The sequence below is a fragment of the Anopheles gambiae genome, chromosome 3 (assembly GCF_943734735.2).
Source record: "Anopheles gambiae chromosome 3, idAnoGambNW_F1_1, whole genome shotgun sequence".
Lineage (NCBI taxonomy): Eukaryota > Metazoa > Arthropoda > Insecta > Diptera > Culicidae > Anopheles > Anopheles gambiae.
This window is the reverse complement of record NC_064602.1, coordinates 93824705-93846775: the sequence shown is the minus strand read 5'-3', so window position 1 is coordinate 93846775 and position 22071 is coordinate 93824705. Positions and strand designations below refer to the sequence as shown.

At 46.8% G+C, this 22071-nt stretch overlaps 1 protein-coding gene across 2 annotated transcripts; it reads right to left on the bottom strand.

Annotated features, from left to right (window-relative positions):
• Positions 1-903: 903 nt before the first annotated feature.
• LOC133393067 (transmembrane channel-like protein 7) lies at positions 904-21808 on the bottom strand. Of its 2 annotated transcripts, none has more exons than XM_061656349.1 (5): positions 19668-21808; positions 7439-7689; positions 7240-7377; positions 5527-5627; positions 904-5456 (listed from the first exon to the last, which is right to left on the bottom strand). In XM_061656349.1, exons 2-5 carry the CDS (start codon positions 7599-7601, stop codon positions 2646-2648), a joined length of 3213 nt encoding a protein of 1070 aa, XP_061512333.1. In that variant the 5' UTR covers positions 7602-7689; positions 19668-21808; the 3' UTR covers positions 904-2645. The 2 variants fall into 2 exon arrangements, with proteins under 2 accessions (XP_061512333.1, XP_061512334.1); XM_061656350.1 differs by lacking the exon at positions 19668-21808 and adding an exon at positions 7783-8154.
• Between the last annotated feature and the right edge of the window lie 263 nt (positions 21809-22071).

Here is a 22071-nt window from a genome sequence, read left to right as displayed (position 1 = left end):
AACAAATTTAAGAAAGGTGGCAGATGTCAGCTATGTCGCATACGTCAATGAAAAGCTTTGTAGTAAAGGTTTAGGAGTCAAATAAATGCTGCCCTTATGTTTATAACACCTAATGTCCGGTGAGATTGTGGTACTGGTAAAAAATGTCGATTTAGGACCGTTTTGACAATATTTGTGCAATGTTTATTTAAGTAATGCATGATTTTCTCTCATTTCCTTCTATAATAATACCAGTCCGGCAGTAAATAAAACCAAGTATGGATAAATATCCATTGAAAACATCTCGAAACACGAAACACTCGAATAGGAACCCGAATTGGGCTAATAACGATGGGGTCCCATAACCTAGGAATCATGAACCATAACCTTTCGCTCCCTCTACCAGAAAAAAATGTTAGTAGCCTGCTCCACCGGATCACCCCTCCCCCCCCCCCCCTCGTGATCACTGTGGCTGATCATCAAACCAAGACGAATCATAACTAAACATAAAGACATAAATAGAACAAAAATTTCTTTTAATTTTCTTTTTTTTTTGTAATTTTCATAAATTACAAACAGGTAATAAAAAAAAACAAATACAATAAAAAACGGATAAATCAGGGAGTGAAGATCATGACTGGAGGATCAGGTGGAGTCCAACCTGTCGGAGATCGGATGCAGCCGTGGTTGGATGACTGCAGCCCAGGATCGAGATTCCTGGAAACGAATTGGCGACCTGGCCATGTCTACTAGACGTGCTCGTACATGAGCAGGCCAAGAAGAAAAAGAAGACGATACATTACAAATTTGCCCAAAGCAATGGCTGTAGCTACATGTATTTCCCCGACTGTATGAATTGAATAACACATTTCTTTCTCGGCAACACCACAATCGGCATACTGAAAACAATAGACGATCAACAGCTAATTCGCTCACGCGTTTGTATTTTGACGAATAATTTATTGGTTTTACCTGAAGCTCCGATCTGATGGTAGCTTTTCTTCACACTCTCGCCACTCTCGCTTCCAGCTGACAATGTCTCTGCAAAACCAACCGCACGTCGCGTTGTAGCTACTATAGTGTGGTTTTTAATGAGATCTTAGTTTAAATCCTTCGACATAAAATTATGTTTTACGTATAATATTATCGTACTAACTGCATGCTACCAGAAATCATGCCAACTCATATGCTGAGTGTTGAATATTACACCGTGCGTCGGTAGTCTTGAATAAGATGTTTGAGATGAGGATTTACGTAAAAGACGAACTTCGCGCGCACACACGCTTTATTGTGCGCTCAAGAGTACGGAATACCGCGGAAATCTATGTATAGGAGCTGCATTGTAGCTGCTTGGCTTTGAACACGTTCAAGCCAGTAATTATTTCGATGCATTTATGTAGCTTCTTGTTTATCCGAAGCACCTGTACGTTGAAAGTATAAAAACGTGGATCCTGTATGCTGTTCGCGGCATATTGTTTACGATTGTAGTAAATCATTCCAAAAGCTGACCTATGGTACATTGAGCATACATGTTTGTGTTTGTGGCTATTTCGGGAATTTGGGCTGATGGATGATACCAATGTTGGGGCGATCGTTCAGCACGGTGGCGTTCGTTCACTAACTAAAGTTTAAAAGTAGGCAGTCTCAATGTCGGTATTTTGTGTTCACTCGTGCGAAAGGATCTCCTGATCGATCAGAGGGATTAGAGCCTTCGCTTTCAATGATTTCATCTAAACAATTTGCCTATTTTTGGTTTGCTGCGAAAAAGTCTTTTTTCTGTTCTAGATTGTGCTAATACATGCTACCTCTGCTCGCTCTATTCCATATTTCACTCCTATTGATGCTTCAATCGCCCGGGACCGGGAGTGGTTTTAGTGTTGGTCCTCTGAATCCAATCCAAACTTAATTTTGTTCAATATGACTACTTTTGCTCAAATCATTCCAATTGGTATCATTTGCACTATTTGCTTGACGACATTCTTGCTCTTCGATCGATCGTATTTCCACTTTTTCTTCTTCTCGTTCGGCTCGAGAGCATGTCACGATACGCTGCATATATTATACTATCACAATGATATACAAACACACAAACACAGATACCTAAGCTAGTGATCAGTTGCTCACTATAACGCTGCACTTAAAAATATTCACAAACACGCAAAGAAGATTACACTAACGTAGAGTCATATATGTACAAAGCGAGCGATAAAAGAGGAAAAGGAGACGCTCCGATTATTAGCAAACCTTTTTTTTACAATACACTTCAAAAGTGAGATAAACCCGCCCTCAAAAAACTGCGTCTCAGTTTGAGGAGTTTGGAGTCTTGATCCTGACCGATAATATCTTGTGAAGGAGGAGTCGGCGTTTTGCTCTGATGGCCACTGATAAAGTTCGCTTCCCTTCGCCGGACAGTACCGAAGCACCGCGTTTTATCTAAACTCAAATCTAATAACCTAAATTGCTCGAGTAGCTTAACAAATAAATAATATTAATTTCGCCTGATTTCATAAAACCATAAGAGAACCTAACAGTTGGAATATAATATCACGATCGGCAGGCGTGTGTCGCGCACGTCCGCTCTCGGTCCACCTCGGGGACGAGAGAAGAGGAAAGGAACAAACGTTGGTTAGTCTGTGGGCTAATCTCATGGTATTTGCTGGGTCGCCTCAGTTCGCACCCGTCGTATTGCCGGTGGAACTGGAACCACTAGCCGGGATTGGCGGCGGCGGCAGATCCTTCGGCCGATCGCGACTGCTCGGCTTGGAGTCGCGATCAGCCCGGGGAGGTAGGGCCGGCGTCGGTTCCGACGCTTGCGACTGACTATTGGTCCGGGGCGGTGGCACAACCGGTGGCTGCTGCTGCTGGTATGCCGACGGCGGCGGTATCACAATGTTGGCCGTGTTGCTCGAAACGGAGTGTTGCTGCTGATATTGCTGCTGCTGCTGCTGCTGTTGTTCGGCCGCTTGGCGCATCATGCGCTTCTGGTACTCCTGCTGCTGCTTGATGAACAGGCTGAGCCGGCTGAGCAGGAACTGCTTGTCGTGGCCCTCGAGCACCAGCTGCTGCTTCAGCACCTGCACCATGTGCCGGTTGGCCGTCGACACGGCGTAGTAGTAGTAGATGAAGAACGTCAGCACCACAAAGCACGGTATGGCGAAGCTGGCCGTGCCGAAGTAGAAGATAACGTTCTGGAAGAACTGCGGCATCTTCATGAACGCCGCAATGGCCCGATCCCACACCGACGGCAGCCCGCGGAACGGACCGCACGACCGGGACGGTACGATCTCGGCCAGCGCGTACACCACCGGCACGAGCGCGAGCGTGAACGAGATCAGCAGCGTCGACATGAACAGCGACTTGGACCGGGACGCCCGGTACAGGATGGCGGAGGGGTTCGAGTTCACCAGGCAGGCGAACTTCTTGATGTAAAACATCAGAAACGTCAGCAGCGCGGCGATCGCCGGCAGGAAGGGCGCGTAGAACGTGCCGAGCCAGCAGAGCGTCTGCGAGTAGATCACGTCCAGCACGTGCTTGGACAGCTCGAACTCCTGCTCGCCGATGAACTTGGCCAGCCGGGAGCTCGAGTGGCGCGCAAACAGTGCCCGCGGAAAGTTCACGAAGAACGTCACGAGAAAGTGCGTCGCAAAGTCGACGATGAACAGCTTGTAGAACTGCTGACCGACGAACGTTTCCCAGCATTGTGGCGCACCGTTCTGCTCGTCGTAGCATTGGGTGGGCAACTGGAGCTGCTGTTGCTGCGTCTGTGCCTCGGACACGGGCGATTGGCGGTCGAGAAGGAGTGTGCCCAGTACTGAGATCGTCGATGCGGTTAGATTCGCTACGAGTGAGGCATTTGCTTCGGGCAGCTGATATGCGACGGTGGTCACGAGACTGGCTGCGGCTTGTGTGGTGCTGGTACTGCTGATGGTGGTGGTAGTAGTAACGGGCATGGCAGTGGTCGTCGAAGGAGCCAACGTGGTCGTGAGGATTTGCTCCACGCCCTGCTCGGACGACGCATTCAGCAGCAGCTTCTGCGTCACGTTCATGGGCGTGATGAGAAAGTAGAACCGGCTGAGCAGAACCGCCAGCGACGACAGCCGCAGAAACACGGTCCGAAACAGGCTGATCTTGATCACGAACAGCGGCGAATACTTCTCGTACTGCACCAGATAGTTGAACAGCTGCGGCACGACCAGATTCATGCACACGATCGCCAGGTACGGCAGGAACTCGTAGAACAGCACGCGCAGCTTCTCCTCCAGCGACAGCCGCTCCATCGTCGGGTCGGTCGCATTGAACCCTCCACTACCACCACCTCCTGCTCCCACCTCATCGCTGATCGACGAGAGCAGTGGCGTGATGGTGCTGGCGAACGATATAGCACCGCGCTGGGACGCGGACGAAAACACCGACCAGGACGACGGCCAGCTCATGTACAGCGTTCGGTTGCCAATGCCCTCGCTGAAGCTGACCGGATGCGAGGGCGTAAAGTTCGGCTCCAGCTCGGCCAGCGACACGTTAAACAGCACGTAGATCGTAATGGCAGCGAGCAGCAGTATCACAAACACGACCAGATTGACCAGCATCCGGATCGCGATCAGCTTGAGCATAAACTCGCGCGACCGATTGTTGCGCTCGTGCTCGAACCGCTTCTGGTAGAGCAGCGATTTGATCTCGTTGTGTAGCGCCCGGTGCTTGATGTCGGCCGACTTCTGGTTGTGGATGCAAAAGTCCCACCCGCCAAACACCAGGTTGCAGTACTGGTAGAACAGGCCTTCGCCCTCGGCGATCCTATCCTTAAACTGGCGCACGACCGCCCGCATGATGGCGACGAGCGTGATGATGTAGTAGATCGCGATGATGATCACGTACACGAGGGGCAGATCGTAGTACAGGATCGTTTGCCGCTCCGGGTCGGGCAGGTCGCTCTCCAGCAGCCTACTGGTTTCTACGGTCGATCCATTAATCGCTGCTGCTGCTGCCGCAGACATGCGCAACTGACGCGCCGTATGGTATGCTCGATCCTCCATTGGGCTGTAGCCGTAGATCTGGTTCGTGTACATGCCGTAGAACAGCAGCGTACCCTCGACGAACCCCGTGCCCTGTATCAGATCCAGCACCGAGAACTGAGCCGTACGGGTCACATTCTCGTAGCTTTCCGAGCAACACTGGACAGACGTTGGATCCGTCACCAGATCGCACGGCAGGTCGGTCGGTTCGCGCAGCACTAGATGGGGCAGTACGACGAACGCAAAGATCAACAGAAACAGCAGCAGGTTCAAGAAGACTAGCCAGCGCAGAAAGAGGAAGTACGCGACTACGCCCGTCCCGAAGTTGCCCTCGATCGTCTTCAGCGACATGCGCCACAGCTCGAGCTTGGTCTGGTATTCGCCCCACTTGGAGCGAAAACTTTGCCACGCTTTCCGCCGGCGCCATTTGATCTGCTCGAAGCCTTGCAGTCGGAGTTTGGTAGCATTCTGTAGGAGGGAAAAGTAGTCATCGATTAATGGTGCGTTTAGTATGCTTTGAAAGGGAAGTAAGCATTACCTGTAGCTGTGCCTTCATTTCTCGCTTCTGTGCCATCGGAACCGGCATCGATTTGATCTCCCGAATCTCCTCCCATGTTCGCTCCTCGTTAATCAGGTTCTCTGGGAGGACAAGTAAAGAAAAGGCATTTCAATATGATTGCAATGTAACCCCTAGACACTATCTGACAGAGGCAAAGAACCCTTTGCCCTTTTTACAATGCTGTCCAACACCGGCCCTGATCATCCCTGATCGTTCGTTGCAAGTCAACAGTCTCAAAGGTCCATTGTTTCATTGCGCTGTGTGCTGTGCTTGGAACACAAACACATACACACAGACACACTTCCGGGTAACAATTGCAGCACAGACAATGGTTTCGCTCCACACCGCTAGGTTAATGTCAGTGTCGCAATTTAACGGCAACGTCCGTCACATGCGTCGCACGTTGCACATTCGTTAGCTGCCACTCGGTGACGATCTAATGGAGATCAATCAACTGGGTCTGGTGTGGAGGGCTGTAATCATGCTGCAGTGTTAGGTCGCGAGGGCAAGATCAGTTGATTCTTTAAACTAAACGATAAATGAACCATCTTCACAGACATTGATTAAGAATTAAGTGACGCCGAATCGTACAAAATATACAACCTATAGTCAGGATCATTACATATGAGAGCAATTCTAACAACAGACTGGAACTTCAGGTTTTTTGCTCCACGTATGATTAAAGCGGCGATGACTCATTCTCCACCCAAGAGCTGATGATCTTGCTAAATCTTTGTTTCGTTCATTGCTTTTTGCTTCGTTCGGTGCTGAACAGAATCAAGCAAGCTGATCTTCCAACGGAACAAGACAAAGAACTTAACTTAAAAGCGATAAAGAGCTGTGACTATTCAGTCGTTTAAATACACGTTCTTTGAAGATTTCTCTGTAGTTGAAGTTCTTACTGAAATCAGTTTCCCAACAAAACAAATAATTCAAGATTCCACAGCAGTAGTCCAAAGCCAAAGCCGTAGTCGGCTCAATAAAAAATATAGGATTCTCATCATCCTCACGCCACCCACATGTAACGGTATCTCGTAAGGGCTCGCATGACACACGACGACCCCACTTCTATCATCGGGAAGCAGGCCGCTAGCGATGCTCTTGAGATAATTTACGATCCTCTCCCCGCAATACGCTCGCGAAGTTAGTAGTCGATAGAAGAGAGCGGAAGAGAGCGCGAGACACGCACGCAGTCTGCTGGTCGATCAATCTGCCAGTCGTTCGTTGAACTACACCGATCATGAGTGGCAAGAGTAAAAAAGAACTAGCTCCAGCTATAAAGTGACCGGATACGGAATATCATCGTGGGACAATTTCACGCTGCTGTTACACTCCCTTCCCCACAGATGTGTGGGGGTTTGATGTGGGGTAGCTAATTTATTTTCTTTTTCTCTTCCCTCTCTTTGGTGATAGCTATGGACCAAGCTCATTAGCATTGAATGCAATGGTTATTAGTTTTTTATTTCTGTTTTTTTTTTCTTGCTCATTTGCATGAGTTGTATTTTTGGGGCGATTTTTACACCGATGGAACCATCACTCGCAACAATGCCACCCAAATCAACAAACATTATTTGTGATAATGGAATAATTACGACCTATCTTTGTGTGAAAGTCGTTTGAAGGACATTACAGTAATTCAAGTTCTATCAGAAACCCCACAGTATCTTCTCATCCACGAGCGTTTAAACTCACCTGATAGATCGGGCAGGGTGGCCACCTGCATCTCGTGGTACTGTGAGCCTCGGCGGGCAACGGTCGAGAAGCTGGCCCGCCGCCTCGTACCACCTTTTGTGTCCTGTCCCTGGGCAGGTCGGACGCGCCTTGTCGTAGCTAAAACACAAACACAAGTTAGGATCTTGTTTCTGATCATTCCCACCAGGCAAGTACTTACCATTTCGCGTTTGCTTCGACGGTAGCAGGGTTGCGATCTTCGACGGATCTCGCTGCATACCCTCCAGGTCGGCCGGATAGCTCTCCTGGTAAAACTCGCCGCCAGCCTCTTCCCATCCTTGCGTTTTGCTCGCCCTTGATCGACGATCCTTACCGCCGGACATGATTTCCCGGATCTGTTCCTCCACACGGTGGAACTCCAAACACCTGGAATGCGCGCTGCTTCAACGTACACACTACGCGTTTAACTTTCTGCAATGGGGAATAGGAACCAGTAGATACGACATGTTAGCGAGAGCAGCACTTGATGGCAATTGATGGCGTCTGTGGAGATGTCTTTGCTACTTTGATACAATTCTGGAACGTCGCCAGAGCAGAATGAATAAGCGATTGACGTGGCCTGGAAGAGCGTGTACCGTATCGCACCCGCATCACACCTGTCCGGACGTCCGGAAGTTCGAATCTCCAAGCCCCATCACACCCGTCACTCACATGGACGTGGTCTGCATTGGCAAGAGCGCCCACTCCTACACGCCCGTAATGTCTCGTTAATTGCCTATCATCACATCGAACTTCTAACAGACACTCGAGAGTTTGTTCAGAGCGTTTTTCCCGCACACAGCACAGCTGCATGCAACACGCACATCAAACACCGTTGCGACGCTATTCCGACCTATTCCCCCTTCACCTTCTTTCAAACCAACAAGGCAGTGGCCAGGCGACACAACCATCGTAGCGAGCGCATTGATGAGGTGTTAATGAGTCTCAATTACCAATTGACTGTGTCCCGGTGCTCGACATGTTGTGCGCGCGGCTGCGATAAGATAAGCGAATGCCCTGATTGAAGGATTTTCGCGACAGTGTGGAAGATGAAAGGGGAAAAAACAGACAGCCAACAACCCTTTCGGTAAGTGTGTTTAGTGCCCAATGATACTTCCACATCAAACTTTCACTCGTGCTAACATGTGGAGGAGTCATTATGGGCGTTCTATCTTATCTACCGGCATTGATCGGTACTTGGGTTTGACCCACTGCTTGACACTTTGGGAGTGGACGAGTCTATTGTGGATATTGATGAGTGCGAGGGTGTCATACTATATGGTAGCGCTTACATGTTCGAATACATGCCGAAGGATCTTGCACACTTCAGCCGCATTTCAAGTGCATCACCGCTATCTTGGTTTAAAGATTGTTAGGTGCTTCTCCATTTCCTCGTTGTATGTGCAAACTGTGTACTTGAGTCATCCCATCTTTGAAGTGGGCTCTAGAGTGCAAATTTCCACTGGGTTTATTATCGTAAATTGGGACTTACACGAGTGTGTCACATGTTTTGATATCCTACAGTAGCGTGACTTGTATCAAAGTAATGACTATTAAGGTGTGTTTGTATTAAGTCATCTGAATTGTACTGAAGAAATTTCTCACATAAAACGCGAATGACTAATTCCACACCAGTTCACGCAGTTCTGTGAAATGTCAAACGTCCCCGAATGCGCTGTGCTGACCTTAACCTCAAACCACCAACTTTCACTAGCCGGAACGGTAAGTCTTCCAACATCTTGCCGCATTTCACACTACCTTGAGTCACCACCTACCACGAAATGAACTCTCTTTTTCGCTTCTCGCTTGCCAACCACACAGAACTAACACGCTACAAAAACCATTTGAGGAGGTTTGTACCGAACATTTCTGCACTTTGTCCTAGGTACGTCGCTCACACGTCAAAATGTGGCATCGAACCTTGGCCGGCGAGCAAGTAATCTCACTAACAGCAGCAGCAGCAGCAGATCAAACAAGTCCCTCCCCAGACCGGCCATCTGTCGCCAACCTTGCATTGCCAGACGTCAAAATGCCGAAAACACCGGCGAAATGCTACTTGTAGTAGAGCGTAGTAAAATTAAAAATAACCCCCCCGAATAAGCGTCGATCGTGGTTGCGAAAGAGAGAGAGAGAGAGAGAGAGAGAGAGAGAGAGAGAGAGAGAGAGGGATGAAGTTGGGTGGTTCATTTCGAGTGAACCGATGAAGGTCGTTCGAGCAGAAACGATCGATCGATCAATCGCGATTGATGAATTGCACACAAGAGGGTACACGTACGCACACTTAAACTGTCGATTGAGGCATTGAGTGGCGTTAGGGGCATCGTGTGCGAGGAACAGACTTTACAGTAATCGCTCAAATACCACAAACATTCACCTCTCACGATCAGCACTGTAATCCACTGTACCGTCAGCCGGTTCAACGTCTTCAAGTGACGCTGAGTCGATTAGACTTGGAAAAATCTGAACGATTTTTATTTCCTCCCCAAAGCTGTTGTTTATGGCGTCAGATACCGGGCAATGTATCGTGTTGCATAAACATCCCCCTTCCAGACGTGTGCAGGAATTCGAGAAAATCGCAAACCTCGTTTAACTGTTGCTTGCCTACTTGCCTCATTCATCGGAACTGGCAATGTTATTATCTTACTGCAAATGCAAATATGAAAACAAAAAAAAAAAGATATTCCAAAATACGTCAGACATCATCGCCCCGGCATGATCGCGGGCACGATCGGTGAGTAAAGTCAGGCACGTTTTTAAAAATACAGAATTGCAAACGGCATGGTCTGGAAATCGTCCCGGAAAATGGTCGTTTTTTCTGTCTGTTCCTTCTGCCCCTCAATCACGATCGCAAATCCTGTTGCGAGATACGGAAAAGGGATGTTTGTGTAGGGGGACGGGGGCGTTTACGATGTGTTTTCCTTTTGCAGAACCAAACGGAAGCTAAAGCAGGTTATTTTTTTATTGGTTAGATAAATACACACACGCACACGGTTTGCCCTTTCCACGAGAAGCATTTTCCACGAGACTTTGCAGCTTCTTCAATTTAATCGCTGCTCCGATTTAAGCTATTTGTTTACACGTTTCAACGCGATCATAATTAAGCGAAGAAACAAGAGGAGCAGTAATGCATGGACGACCCCCATCATTAGCTTAACAAGGCTCCACGCGCCAAAGGCAGCAGCACAGAGTTGGGACATTTCTTTTGCGAAACATCTTTATGATTTCGTTTGTTTAGTTTTTCTTCTTTTTTTGTGGTCATGTTTGCGCATTAATTCATTTTCACAGCGTCACCGCCGAGACATCGCGCAGACACGAAACTGAAACACCTCCCAGATAAACACAACCAAGTACAGTGGTAAGCAGTTGTGTTTTGGTGCTGGTGTTTTTGGTATAGCAAAACGAAACACGTGCACGGAAGGGCAATCGTTTAGCCAAACCAGCATGGAAACGCCGCAGCACATGGACAGCAACATTTTGTTTGGTACCGTGTAAACGCACACACTCTCCTCACCCTGCCTAATTTCCAACGTCACACGACAACACTGCTACCACTACTATCTACTGACGTGCAGCGATAGCGACGATTAGTGCAGACTATTAGCAGTAACTTTTGGGTTGATGGGATGTTTCGTTATTTACCATCTTCACCCACCATCCGGGTTGATGGCGTTTGTTTATTGGTAGCAACGGGCAGAGCGATAATAAACAAGCCCCCTCGCCCGAGTGCAACTCGTTGCAAGTGCTCCGTGCTAACGCACGACGCCAAAATAGTCGATACCGATCGGGCACGTTTATTTTACATACAATCCAGTCACTTCAGCCCCTTGTGTTCAAGGCATAAAAATCGTCCATAAATAAGGGAAGCAGCAGCCAGGAAGAGAGTCCAATAATTAACCCATTTGCGTTGGGGATTAAATTATATAGCACTGCCCAACTTGATCGGAATAATTGATGCACACTTGTGCACGCGACTACTCAAGCGATTGGGAAATATCAAAACAACTGTAACAGTTTCTGTGTTAGGCGTGCTTCAAACTAATGTTTCTCAATTATTGTTGTAACCCTCAACATATCGGTTCAATCAAAGCGCACAACACACACACAATCGCCACGAGTAAGCAAGTGTTATTAAATTGCTTGCCTTCTCGTCGATCGAACGTACTCCCGCCGAGATTCTAATCTATTTATTACCAATCAAAAACATTGCGCTGTACGTTTCCGTTTGGGCAAATATGTGACCATTGCCACCGCCGCAAAGCGGTTTAGAATACGCGATACCCACAGGAGGCCCCCGCGACCGAGCTGCACAAGAATCAAGTAGGGGGTGCTGCTATTTTCAGCCGAGGGCACCCAAGCATTTGACATTTGTCTAGCGTCTATTTATGGCCCCCCCGGGGGCCCCCTTTTCAGCAGTTCCCTGTTTTGAAAAATAGCGACAGTAAAGAAGGTGTTGACAGTTTGCAAGCACTTGAAATGGGAAGAAAATACATTGATTCTCGATTTCGGGAGGTTTCTAACACCCCGAAAAGCAAAACCTTTCTTACGTGAGGTAGTTAGTAATTGAATGGGCAAATTAAAAGCTTTCTCAGACCCATTTTTCTTTAAATATGGTCCGATTTAAACTCGATTGGATGTGAGGAACTGAGCGGAAGCAGTAGCACGGTTGTAAAGCAGAAGTTATCACCCAAACAGCAACCGAGCAACGAGCGTCGAGCGGAAACGATGGGTAAAATTATATATTGCGTGTGAGGGTAGTAGAAAAAAACCCACCACTGTTCAGCGTTAGTTTGTGTTCCGTTTTTTTGCTGTTTTGTCTTGGTTCTCTGTTTTAATTTCGGCTCAACGCGGCGTGTCGGCAAAGCAAAAAGATAGCGTCTCGTCGCGTCGGGAAGTAAGCAGCGTGGGGCATTAGCCCGCCCCATTCTTCAGACCAGGGAGAAAGAAACCTGCGAAACGGTGGTCGCTCGTCTGATCGGTTGCATATTGTGCAATTGCGTGGCGTGGCGAGTTTTGCACACACACGCCGATGACTCAAACGCTGTTAAAGAGGTACGCGATGAAGCGTTGAAACCGTTGGTGGCGCAAACCGTTCGTTCGCTCGAAGCGCGCCGGTTGACCAATATTGCAGGCAAAACTCATCGCAAATCTGTCCGCAAGGGGTGAAACAGAGACCGTTGGGCGAGTTGGAGTCGATGGCAGCAAAACTGTATTGCCGGCATGGCATAACTAAAGCGAAAGTGAAGTATTTGTAGTATGTCGTTGACTTTACTGCCAGTGACGACACAGATGGAGAGAATGATTCGCTTGAAACTTGCTTTCCTGCCAGATGTTGGATCCAAAGCGGAACTCCTGTTAGCAAAGGGTCTTATGTTCATGCCTGTTTAGCAGGATCTACCATTATTTCATGGTGGGAATAGCTTTCAAAAGTTTTCTAAAACATACCGATGATACGTCACGAGAGATCTTTAGCTTTACCTTAAAATATAATTAAGATTATGATCCATAGCAATGATTTAAGTCCAAATCTCAATATTGGATCGTTAGATGTCTACATGAAAAGGGCATTAGAACCAGCTCCCGCGATATGCCACCATATGGAATAGAGTCAATATCATGTACTCAAACGAAATACAAATATAAGACACAAAATATGAGAAGATCTCGATGATTATGACGTCATAATGCAGTAGCCAACTGGTTCTGGGTAGGGCAGGAGAGAAAGATATCACCTGAAGTTCAATATTCTGCATTCTGAAGTTGACAAAGTATTAAATGAGCTTCCATTGAATAGCAGAGCCTTAGTAGCTTAATGTCTATGTCATCTATATCAAGATCTTAAGTTAAGACACATATTGTTGGGATACTCCAATATTGGGATCTTCAGATTCAAATCACAGATGCTCTCTCAGATCTACATTGGAAAAGGAGGATAGGAACTTGCAACAATTCTGTTCATCTTCATCTGACACAAAAGGAAGTCTACACAACCAAGTTGCAAGAGCTGCTGGCGCGTAGTTCCACCCGAAACCTTATCAAATTATATCATTTTGAGGCACAAAATCCCCAAACGGCCGACACTATTTCCATTGTGCCCTCTGCACACGACAAAAACCTCCACCGGTTTCTACTTTCTTTTTGGCACAAACAATTTTCATTAAATTAACACGAACACGGACAAAAAAAACCACGCAGGTGCCGGAACCGAACTGTTTCGCGGACTCAAAATTTGCCACACCTCGAACAATGCTTGTCACACACACACACACGCGCACGTGCAAACGCAGGAAATGAATAGAAAAATACAATTGAGCTTCCGTGGCGCTCTTTTTCACCATTTTCGAAAGGTGAGTTAGTCACAGTCGGCCCCCAAATGTGGGACGACCGAAAGCCATGTGTCATCGGATCCCAAATCCACACTTTTGTGAACTTGTGTGATGCCAAACTTTCACCTCCAATTTTTCCGCCGTGACGTTGCAGTGGTTTTGAAGAAGAAAAGCAACAAAAAACCAACAACCTCTTAGTACCACACTGCATGATTGTTGGTCTGGGGAAAAACTAAACGATACCAACAACACAACCCGCCGGTTCGATGCAGCTGATTCAACACACAACCGTGCCGGAACGATTGCTTGTTTACAGCTAGGTTTTTTTTGCCTTCGCTGCCGACATGGATCATACGATTGGCAATCAAACGTCTAATTGCAGTTCATTTGTGAGGTGAGGTTGCGAATTGGCTGCGATCTCTATCATTCGGCTTGTGAGTCGCACTGGATTGATTGAGAGAAAATTAAACGTTATTCCAATGGTATTTGTGACCACAGGGAAAAGGGCAATGTACCCTTTAGGGTGAAAAAGAATGACAAACTCGACAACATACACTGAACACTATAAACTAAACTCTTCACAGCTTCAAATGTGGCATGAAGACATGCTTAAAAATGATAGTAAAAAGCCAAAAATAAATCGCACTCGCAACGGTCGAGGCGCCTCCTTCTTGGGGACGAGCAGTATTTTCGCATTGTTTTACATTTTACGCGCACAATTACCAACCACAGCAGATTTTCAGCTGTTGCTCTTGAAATCTTTTCATCCGCACCACCCAGAAAGAAACAAACGATCAACGAAGCGATCTTTACGCTTCCTCTCTATTGCTGGTTGAGTCAGTCTCACTTGCGCCATAAATTTTGCCACACTCAGGGAAATTGGGAAACAATGTTCGTTGTTTTCCTACTGTTATTTTCGCTCTATGCTTAAAAGGTCCCCTCCTCTTGTTGTACAGTCTATTTGTACTGGGTAGGTTAAAAATATAATTGTGAATTTTATTATTACCCAACATTACGAAGGAAGTAGCGTCCAAGCCGATCGCTCGGACGAGCGTGATCTTGCGTCGAGCACTTTTTCTTAAGGGCAAATGCTCGAAAATATCATCCCATCGGGGCACACGTCCCCCGGATGATCGTCCCAATTAGAAGCATTCTAATTGAATTATACATATTTCACCCAGCACCACAGCTGATGTGTGTGCTGACGGCGAGAGATGCTCTTTAAATGGTTTTTGCCTCCATCCGTCCACCTCATAGATGGGCTGTCCCAAAAAAAAAAAATTGCGAACCAAATAGTAACGACTCACGGTGAATCCGTGGCTCAATATTTGTCACCCGCCGGTTGTGCCGGTTGTACGAAATGTTTATCGTGCTCGTTGGCAGGGTATCGAGTGGAAGAAAGAAAAAAAAGAGTGACCGCGAAAATACAAAACGCGTCGAGCGGTGTATGGCAACGGGGTGCGATGTTTGATATGGCAAATCATTCGTCACTACGCGATCGTCTGGGCTTGCGTGGTCGCCATAACGCTTCGCTTCGGCGGGGCAGTGCAGGGCAGAGAGGAACATTATTGGACTGTACGATGCGGGGGAATGTGCAAATCGTGACATGCGTGCTGATTGACATGTGACAGAGTGTAATTACGACTTGGAGAGACGAGCGCTTTAGGAAGTTTGTTTGCTTACGGAAGGGATGGTTTAGAACAGCAAATAGAGTTCTTATCTAAATCCACCATGTGAAGGAGATAATACACAAAACAAGCTTGTAGATAGTTTGTTATCCGTCAGTTGTTCTTTTTTTCCTAAGGTAATATTTTGCTTAAAGAAACGGAATGAGCGACAAGAATCATAGGTTCATAAGCCTAGAAATAAACCTGTGATTCAAGCGACTCAGTAAAACAATATATATGAATTGAGCATCTTAAAAGACGAACCCGTAGCTTGACGATGAACTTATATCACAATTATTTCATGAACTAGTACTATGCAAATTACTGCAAATTACGATTGCAAATCACAAACAAATATATTTTTTTGAGTGCAGAAATACGAGCAAACCCCAGAAATACGAGCAAAAAAAAGAGTTAAGTAAACTTAAATAAATAAATAAATAAATAAACAAACACTTTGTCGCTAATTGTTTCAGCCAACACCTGGCTCAAGTGTCATCCGATACTGTGTCACAGCGACAAACAAAAGCTTCTGTTGGCAAAAAAAAACAGTTTCGTGAGAAAAAGCGTCATGCTCTACCAAATACATAGTGTGTTTTTATCTTTCTTTCGGTAATTCTTGTTGTATGATGCAGTTTTTTTCTTTAAAGAATTTGCTTTTTTAGCTTTCCGCATCGCTAGCTGTTTGTACCGGAAACGGGATCATATTTACACCACAAAAAAAACCGACTGCAAATTTTACCAAGCCACGAACCCGATAAAGACAACAGCACGCGTGTTTGGTCGTGTGAATTGTTTGTGCAAAGCATCGACAAAAAAGTGCTTCACAAGCGCAACTTTGATAGCAAAAGTGGACGGTAGTGAAGGTAGAAAGCGAAGCGATGACTCCAACGAAGAAACATAAACAACAGACAACCGAAAAAAGTGAAACAGCATAATTAGTGCTATTAATCATGCATACAGTGAGAGGGAGGCCTCGGTAATCCCTGAGTGGGTGGAGGTTTTTCTTTAGTTTCTTGGCGGTTAAAGTGGTAAAAGAGAGCAGAAAAAAGGTGTTGCTAGAGACGTTACAGAATCTCAAATGTTCTGGACATTCTTCGTAGTAAAGCTAAAGATTACCTTAATTTATCACACTTTAAATTGTAAGAACAGTCCAACATAATTGATAAGGTCAAACGGCTACTTCCCAATGCGCTTGCCGTGCGAGTAATTTAGCGATTTGCCGCAAGGAAAGCAGGAAACATTCATTTTAAAACTCGTCGCACAGACGCATCCACGCAGACGGCCCAAAAGACTTGGTCCTATTTTAAGCGCATCTCATTGCCAATCATCTCCTCGCTGCGGGAAGACGGCCGACGCACAGAGGCAAGGCTCACAGCCCGGAAGGTCATACCGGGCCATACGCGGATGTGGAAGGGAACAACCAAACCAACGACGGCGAGGTGCACATAAAGCCGTCGCTGGTTTTAGCATTTTATATTTTTATTCCTTTCTCCCCGCCGGCGATGCAGCACCGACCGAGCTAAAGATGCAGCGGAACTGCCACCGCACTCACGGGAGGGACAGCCAGCGGACTGTTTTGCGAGTTTAATCTCACACATGCTGCAGCGGATCATTCGCACATTAGATCATCGTGTGTGAAAAGACCCTGCGACTAACGCGGCTTGTGTCACGAAGAAGGCAACATGGGATGATAAATTAAACGCGCTGTAAGTTAGGGACAGGAATGGAGACATTGAGGGAAGCATGTGTCTACAAGCAGGCAGAATGGATGGAATAGAGTTCCAAAGGGAGGAATCTTTGAGATTTTTGTGTGATGTTGTAATTTTATGCATGCCGCAAAAGTATTTACATTACGTAAAGTTGGTTTGCAATAATGATCACAACCAATCAAACCAACGAAATTGGTTTGGATTGAACCGATAGATGGCGCTGTACGAAACACTTACCAGTGATCTTGTTTTGTTTCTGTTTAATTGATATGTTTACCAACCAAGAACAAATAATTATAATTGAACCAAACTCTCAACAAACCGTTCAGAGGAAAACCTTTATAATGACGATCGTTGTGGCTTTAGATGCCCTTTTCACTCGTTATTCCCTTTACCGTCTATGTAGATCAGCTCAAACCCGCGATCGCATCACTTGGTACTACCAACAATCACTCGGTACAACTGCGAGGGTAGGGAGAGTAGTATCATCATCATTACTGTAATTCGCGAGATTACCATGTACACCACGGCTGCTGGATGGTGCACGGATGTATCGCGGAGGTCGCTGCTGATGCTCTCTACCAGCAACTAATAATAACAGCGAATCGTGCTATGACAAGGAACGACGAGCAGGAGGATTTACATTTCACCCGGCGTTGGATAATACCGCGCGATAAGTGTAGCTTTATCTCGTTTACCACAAACGAACCCACTTTGGGCGAATGTTGTGGCGTAGTATAGCGGCTAGTTCGGAGTCGGGTTCAAACCCACCAGCCGAAAGACCTGAGACAATTCAACCACTGTGCTTGGCGCAGCTGATCAGCCGCGCCGGGGCACGTTTTGCTTGCTGCGCCAAGGTCCAAACGGTTGATAACGAAGCACACACAAGCCAACAAACAGGGCATTTATATTTCTAAGCTTGTTCGAAGCAAGAGCCACAAGCAAGAACTGCGTCCACGAGCTTCACTTTTGCCGTCGTCTTGTTTTTTGTTTTCGCTTCCGTTTGCTCTCGTTTTCGATGCGCAACATACGCGGCGCGTGTGGGTGTAAGTGCAAGGGGATGATTGCAGTCCGATTTGTGCAAACGGAGCATACAAAAAGAGTGGACGAAGCATTTGATTGAAGAGTGAATGAGGTCGCATTTCATTCGCTGACGGTTCATTTCCGCGTTGCGGCAACGGAAAGTGTCAGCGGTTTTTAAAGGGATTGTGTGAAGTTTGCGTGTCTCAAGTTTTGCTGGGAAGGGTAGGCGCTAGGAAACTAGAGCGTAAGCATTCGCCAATCAGGGATGAACTAGATAATAATATTTGTCTTTCTTTTTTAATTTAAAGTCAAAACATTCTGGAGTGGATGATCTTGAACTAAAAGCTCTATTAGTCGTTACCAAACATTAAAGTTCGTTTCAAATTCATCCATATGAAGCATTACCAAACGTATTTTCAAAGATGAGGATTTCTTCTGTAATCCGACCTAGTTGTTCTTATAGCATAAAATGTCTCAATCCTGAACAAATGCTGTGTATTCCAGCAGTAGACTCAAGGCTCAGGATAGCTGAGAGGATATATCTTCTGTATCTTCCGTGAAGAATCTTCTTCCATTGTTGATGTTAGTCCAAGATATGGTGCACTTTGAAATTGCATCAACATAAAAAAGGTTTTGGAAAACTTCTAAACACAGCCATCAATCTCATCATCTCAACAAACTGAAAAATTGTTAAATGTTTTGAAATCTGCTCTATGCTTCAAGACTCCTAAATCCAATAGACAGACAAGACTATCAACAAAGACTTGAGGATGAGAATTCTATTATTCAGAAATTGCAGCCCAAATGATGAATTCCTACTGTGACTACTAATCACACTAACCAGTTCTACCTCGTTCACATACCTCGCATTCTAGAATGTTAATAGAATTCATTTCGAGTTTTTGTTACATCGATCCCTAGATGTCAATTTCACGCTCAAAAGTCAAATAGAATTATTCGTAAAGAAGTTTTTAAAGCAACAGATTAGAGATTAGCTCCATTGCTGCTGACACTGGAGAACTCTCTGGAATATTGAATCTCGGTGACTAAAAAGAAGACTGACAAGCCTTCTGCACGAAAGGAGGTTGTTGCCTTCGCACCAGCTAATCGCAACGAGCTTATCACAACTCCTTTTCCCAGCATCGCCCAATGATCCCGCTTTTTTGAGGTCATCGTCATGTGCAAACGATCCAATCCAACGAGCTATGAATAATGTACGCCTGAGAGTAGATTTAATGGACCACGACACATATCTCCTCCACGTGGTGGCACGCTTCGCACCGAAGGCATGTAATTACAAACCGACCTGGTGCTTCCGCCACAAACGAGCGAATCGTAATTGTTTCGTGCATCTCTGGTTCTAGTTGCTCTAGAACTGGTTTCTACATCGGGCACCTTCCATCCCCCAACAAGCATGTAAACATGTAAATAGTTGGTGTTTGAACGTTTGATAGATTTATTTGAACGCCCTTGTCTACCCACCATTAGCATTTAATTGGGTCGTGGCTGCAAGATGTGCTTTCTAAGGGCGAGATCTTGCTACAATGTTCCCAGTTGGGCCGGGACAAACTTGTTCCAACCAGAGCCTGGAACTAGAAGTGCATTCGTTCCACCAAACCTTGCAAGAAATGTCGTCCATACGATGTTAAATGCTGCTGCAAGGAAGCAAAACATATTCAACTTACCACGTATCTCACTGGCCTCCCGCACACAAAGGTGTGCCGTACCGCGGTGTGTTGGCAAACGGTTTAACTCTATATATGCTTTGTTCTCGTTACCCCCTCCCGTCGATCACTAGATCGGCGCTAGATTGCTTCTAGATGCCCAAGGCTACCCCTAGTGGGGCCCACACGAACACGAACCGGCGTGTGGCATTGGCTTGCAGTTGCACAGAACCTGCAGAACGTGCACCACCACCACCACCTTGGCTGTGGCACCTTGGGAATGTGGTCCAGCCGTTTGCTTCCTTGCTTGGGCGTTTCGCTTGAACGGACTCTGAGCACTGGTTTTCACTAAACTTGCATTTTTCAAATGCTGGCTACGCCTTTCTTTCTCCTCGCACTCGCCACACTTTGAGTGGATTTACTTTTCAGCTTAAATTAACTCACTAAACCGGTCACAACGGATACGCGCTCACATACATTTCATCACACAGACACACAAACTGGGTCCTTTCTACTGATGCCCCTTCCCCGCACCGGTGGAAACCGCAGCTCGCCGCCTACTGTGCATTAGAAACGCGTCCCGGCACACCGCTGACGGGCCAGCGGACGACGACAACGACGACGGCATCATGGTGGGAGCAGCTTGCACTTTATTTTCCGGTTTTTGTTCTACTTTTTTGCCCCGCACGCGCACACATTGCACAGTGAGCCCTAAGGAAAGGAGCTACTGCTGCTGCAAGCGACGAACTCTTGCATCGTCGGACCAGCGCAATCTGCAGCAAGGTGTGGTAAACCGCGGCAGGAAAGGGTGCAGAACTCCCCCAACTCGGTTTTCGCTATCTCTTTCTCTCTCTCACACACAAACACACGCATGGAAGCGATGCAGCACTTTTGTTGTTGTTGTTGTTGTTGTTGTTGTTGGGGTAAAGAGGAGCTCTTTTTCAGCACTTTTGGGGGAGTTGGGGGCAAAGCAAATCCTTTCGCTGTATTGCACTGTAACACAACACACATACACGGACGGGATTAGGGATTAGGCCTTACGGAAATTGCATTTACATTTGATTGTGGAGGAGGAGGGAGCTATTTCACACACATTTAGCTTCGCCCTTTTTTATGATTTGCAGACTTTTCACGGCATTCTCTGAATCACTCTGCTGCCATCATGATGGCTTTTTTCACACTCGGCACTTGAGCACGGACAGCCTCCTGTTGACGGTGAGCGAGCCCCCAGCCCTCGCCTTTCGCTCGCTTCAAGAGCCGATTTTCACGTTTGCTTCCAACGCCGGAAATGGCTTTCGGACGCTCCCTCTTTTCCTCATCCACTTCACAGCATCCACACACACACACACACACACACAGAGACGGTCGAAAGAGATATTCAACACTTCTTTGCACAACTTTTGCTTCTTGTTTGGACTTTTGCCTTCACAGCCGTCTTAGCGACCAGAGAACTTTGATTTACTACAACGTTGTACAACTTCTTTCGCTTCGCTTCTTTCGGCGCACCTCGGAGAAAAACACACCATCAAAGGGAGCTTTTCCGCCAGCATCCAACACACACACACACACACACACGCGGACAGGAGCGAGCGTAGAAATGGTGGCGATGAAGCCCTTTCTCTTCTCACGCTATACACGTATACACATGCGCGCCACTCACCTCCATTTCCCCCACACCGCTCTTCCCTTGCCCGGCCAGCGCGTTGCCTGGTGCCCAACAGCGGCCTGTGTTGTCGTTGACACAATCGAGCCCACCACACACACGCAAACACAAAACACACAAAACTCTTCCCCACCGCGAGATGGATACACAGACACACACACTACACACGGCACAGGTGAAAATTTTGCTCTCGGCCCGAAGAGGATGGATGGAGAGATGCGTTCTCTAACCACCGTGGCGGGGGGGTGGGTTGTACACAGGGGGTGGCTTTGCTTTTGCTGCCAGCCTACGGTCTGGGGATATGCTGCGATTCAGCACAACTTCTTCTTCGTTTGATGCTGCTGCCGCTTGCAAATCCTCTTGCGAATGGAAGCTGCTGCTGCTGCTGCTGCTGAAGAAGAAAGCAAAACCCGATACACACAGAGCTGCGGACCGCAAAACAACCCCCTATTGCCGTCGGCGGATCCGCTTGCTTCGAGCGCGAGAAACATAATGAAGAGCGGACAGCCGCACCGCTTTGAATGGCCCAACGGGAGAGAGCGAGCGAGCGAGAGAGAGAGAGAGAGAGCACGCGTACGCTCGTTTGCGGGAGTAGTTTTTGAATGAAGCGAGGGCTGGTCGAAAAGTAACTTTTGGGTGTTGTTTCTTGTGTTTATTTGGCTTTCTTGTTGCCACCGCATATTTTGGAACAGTTTTAGCGAATCACTTCCTTCTTGAGGATGGTTCCGTTTTTGTACAAATTTAAAACAAAGTTTAATTAAT

What these genes read in the sequence shown, in the direction of transcription:
- LOC133393067 (XM_061656349.1), bottom strand. Translation starts at nt 7,601, where the DNA reads ATGTCCGGCGGTAAGGATCGTCGATCAAGGGCGAGCAAAACGCAAGGA. An exon ending in CACCCTGCCCGATCTATCAG is followed by an intron (nt 5,628 to 7,239) that starts GTGAGTTTAAAC and finishes TTGTCCTCCCAG; the next exon opens with AGAACCTGATTAACGAGGAG. An exon ending in AAATGAAGGCACAGCTACAG is followed by an intron (nt 5,457 to 5,526) that starts GTAATGCTTACT and finishes TCCCTCCTACAG; the next exon opens with AATGCTACCAAACTCCGACT.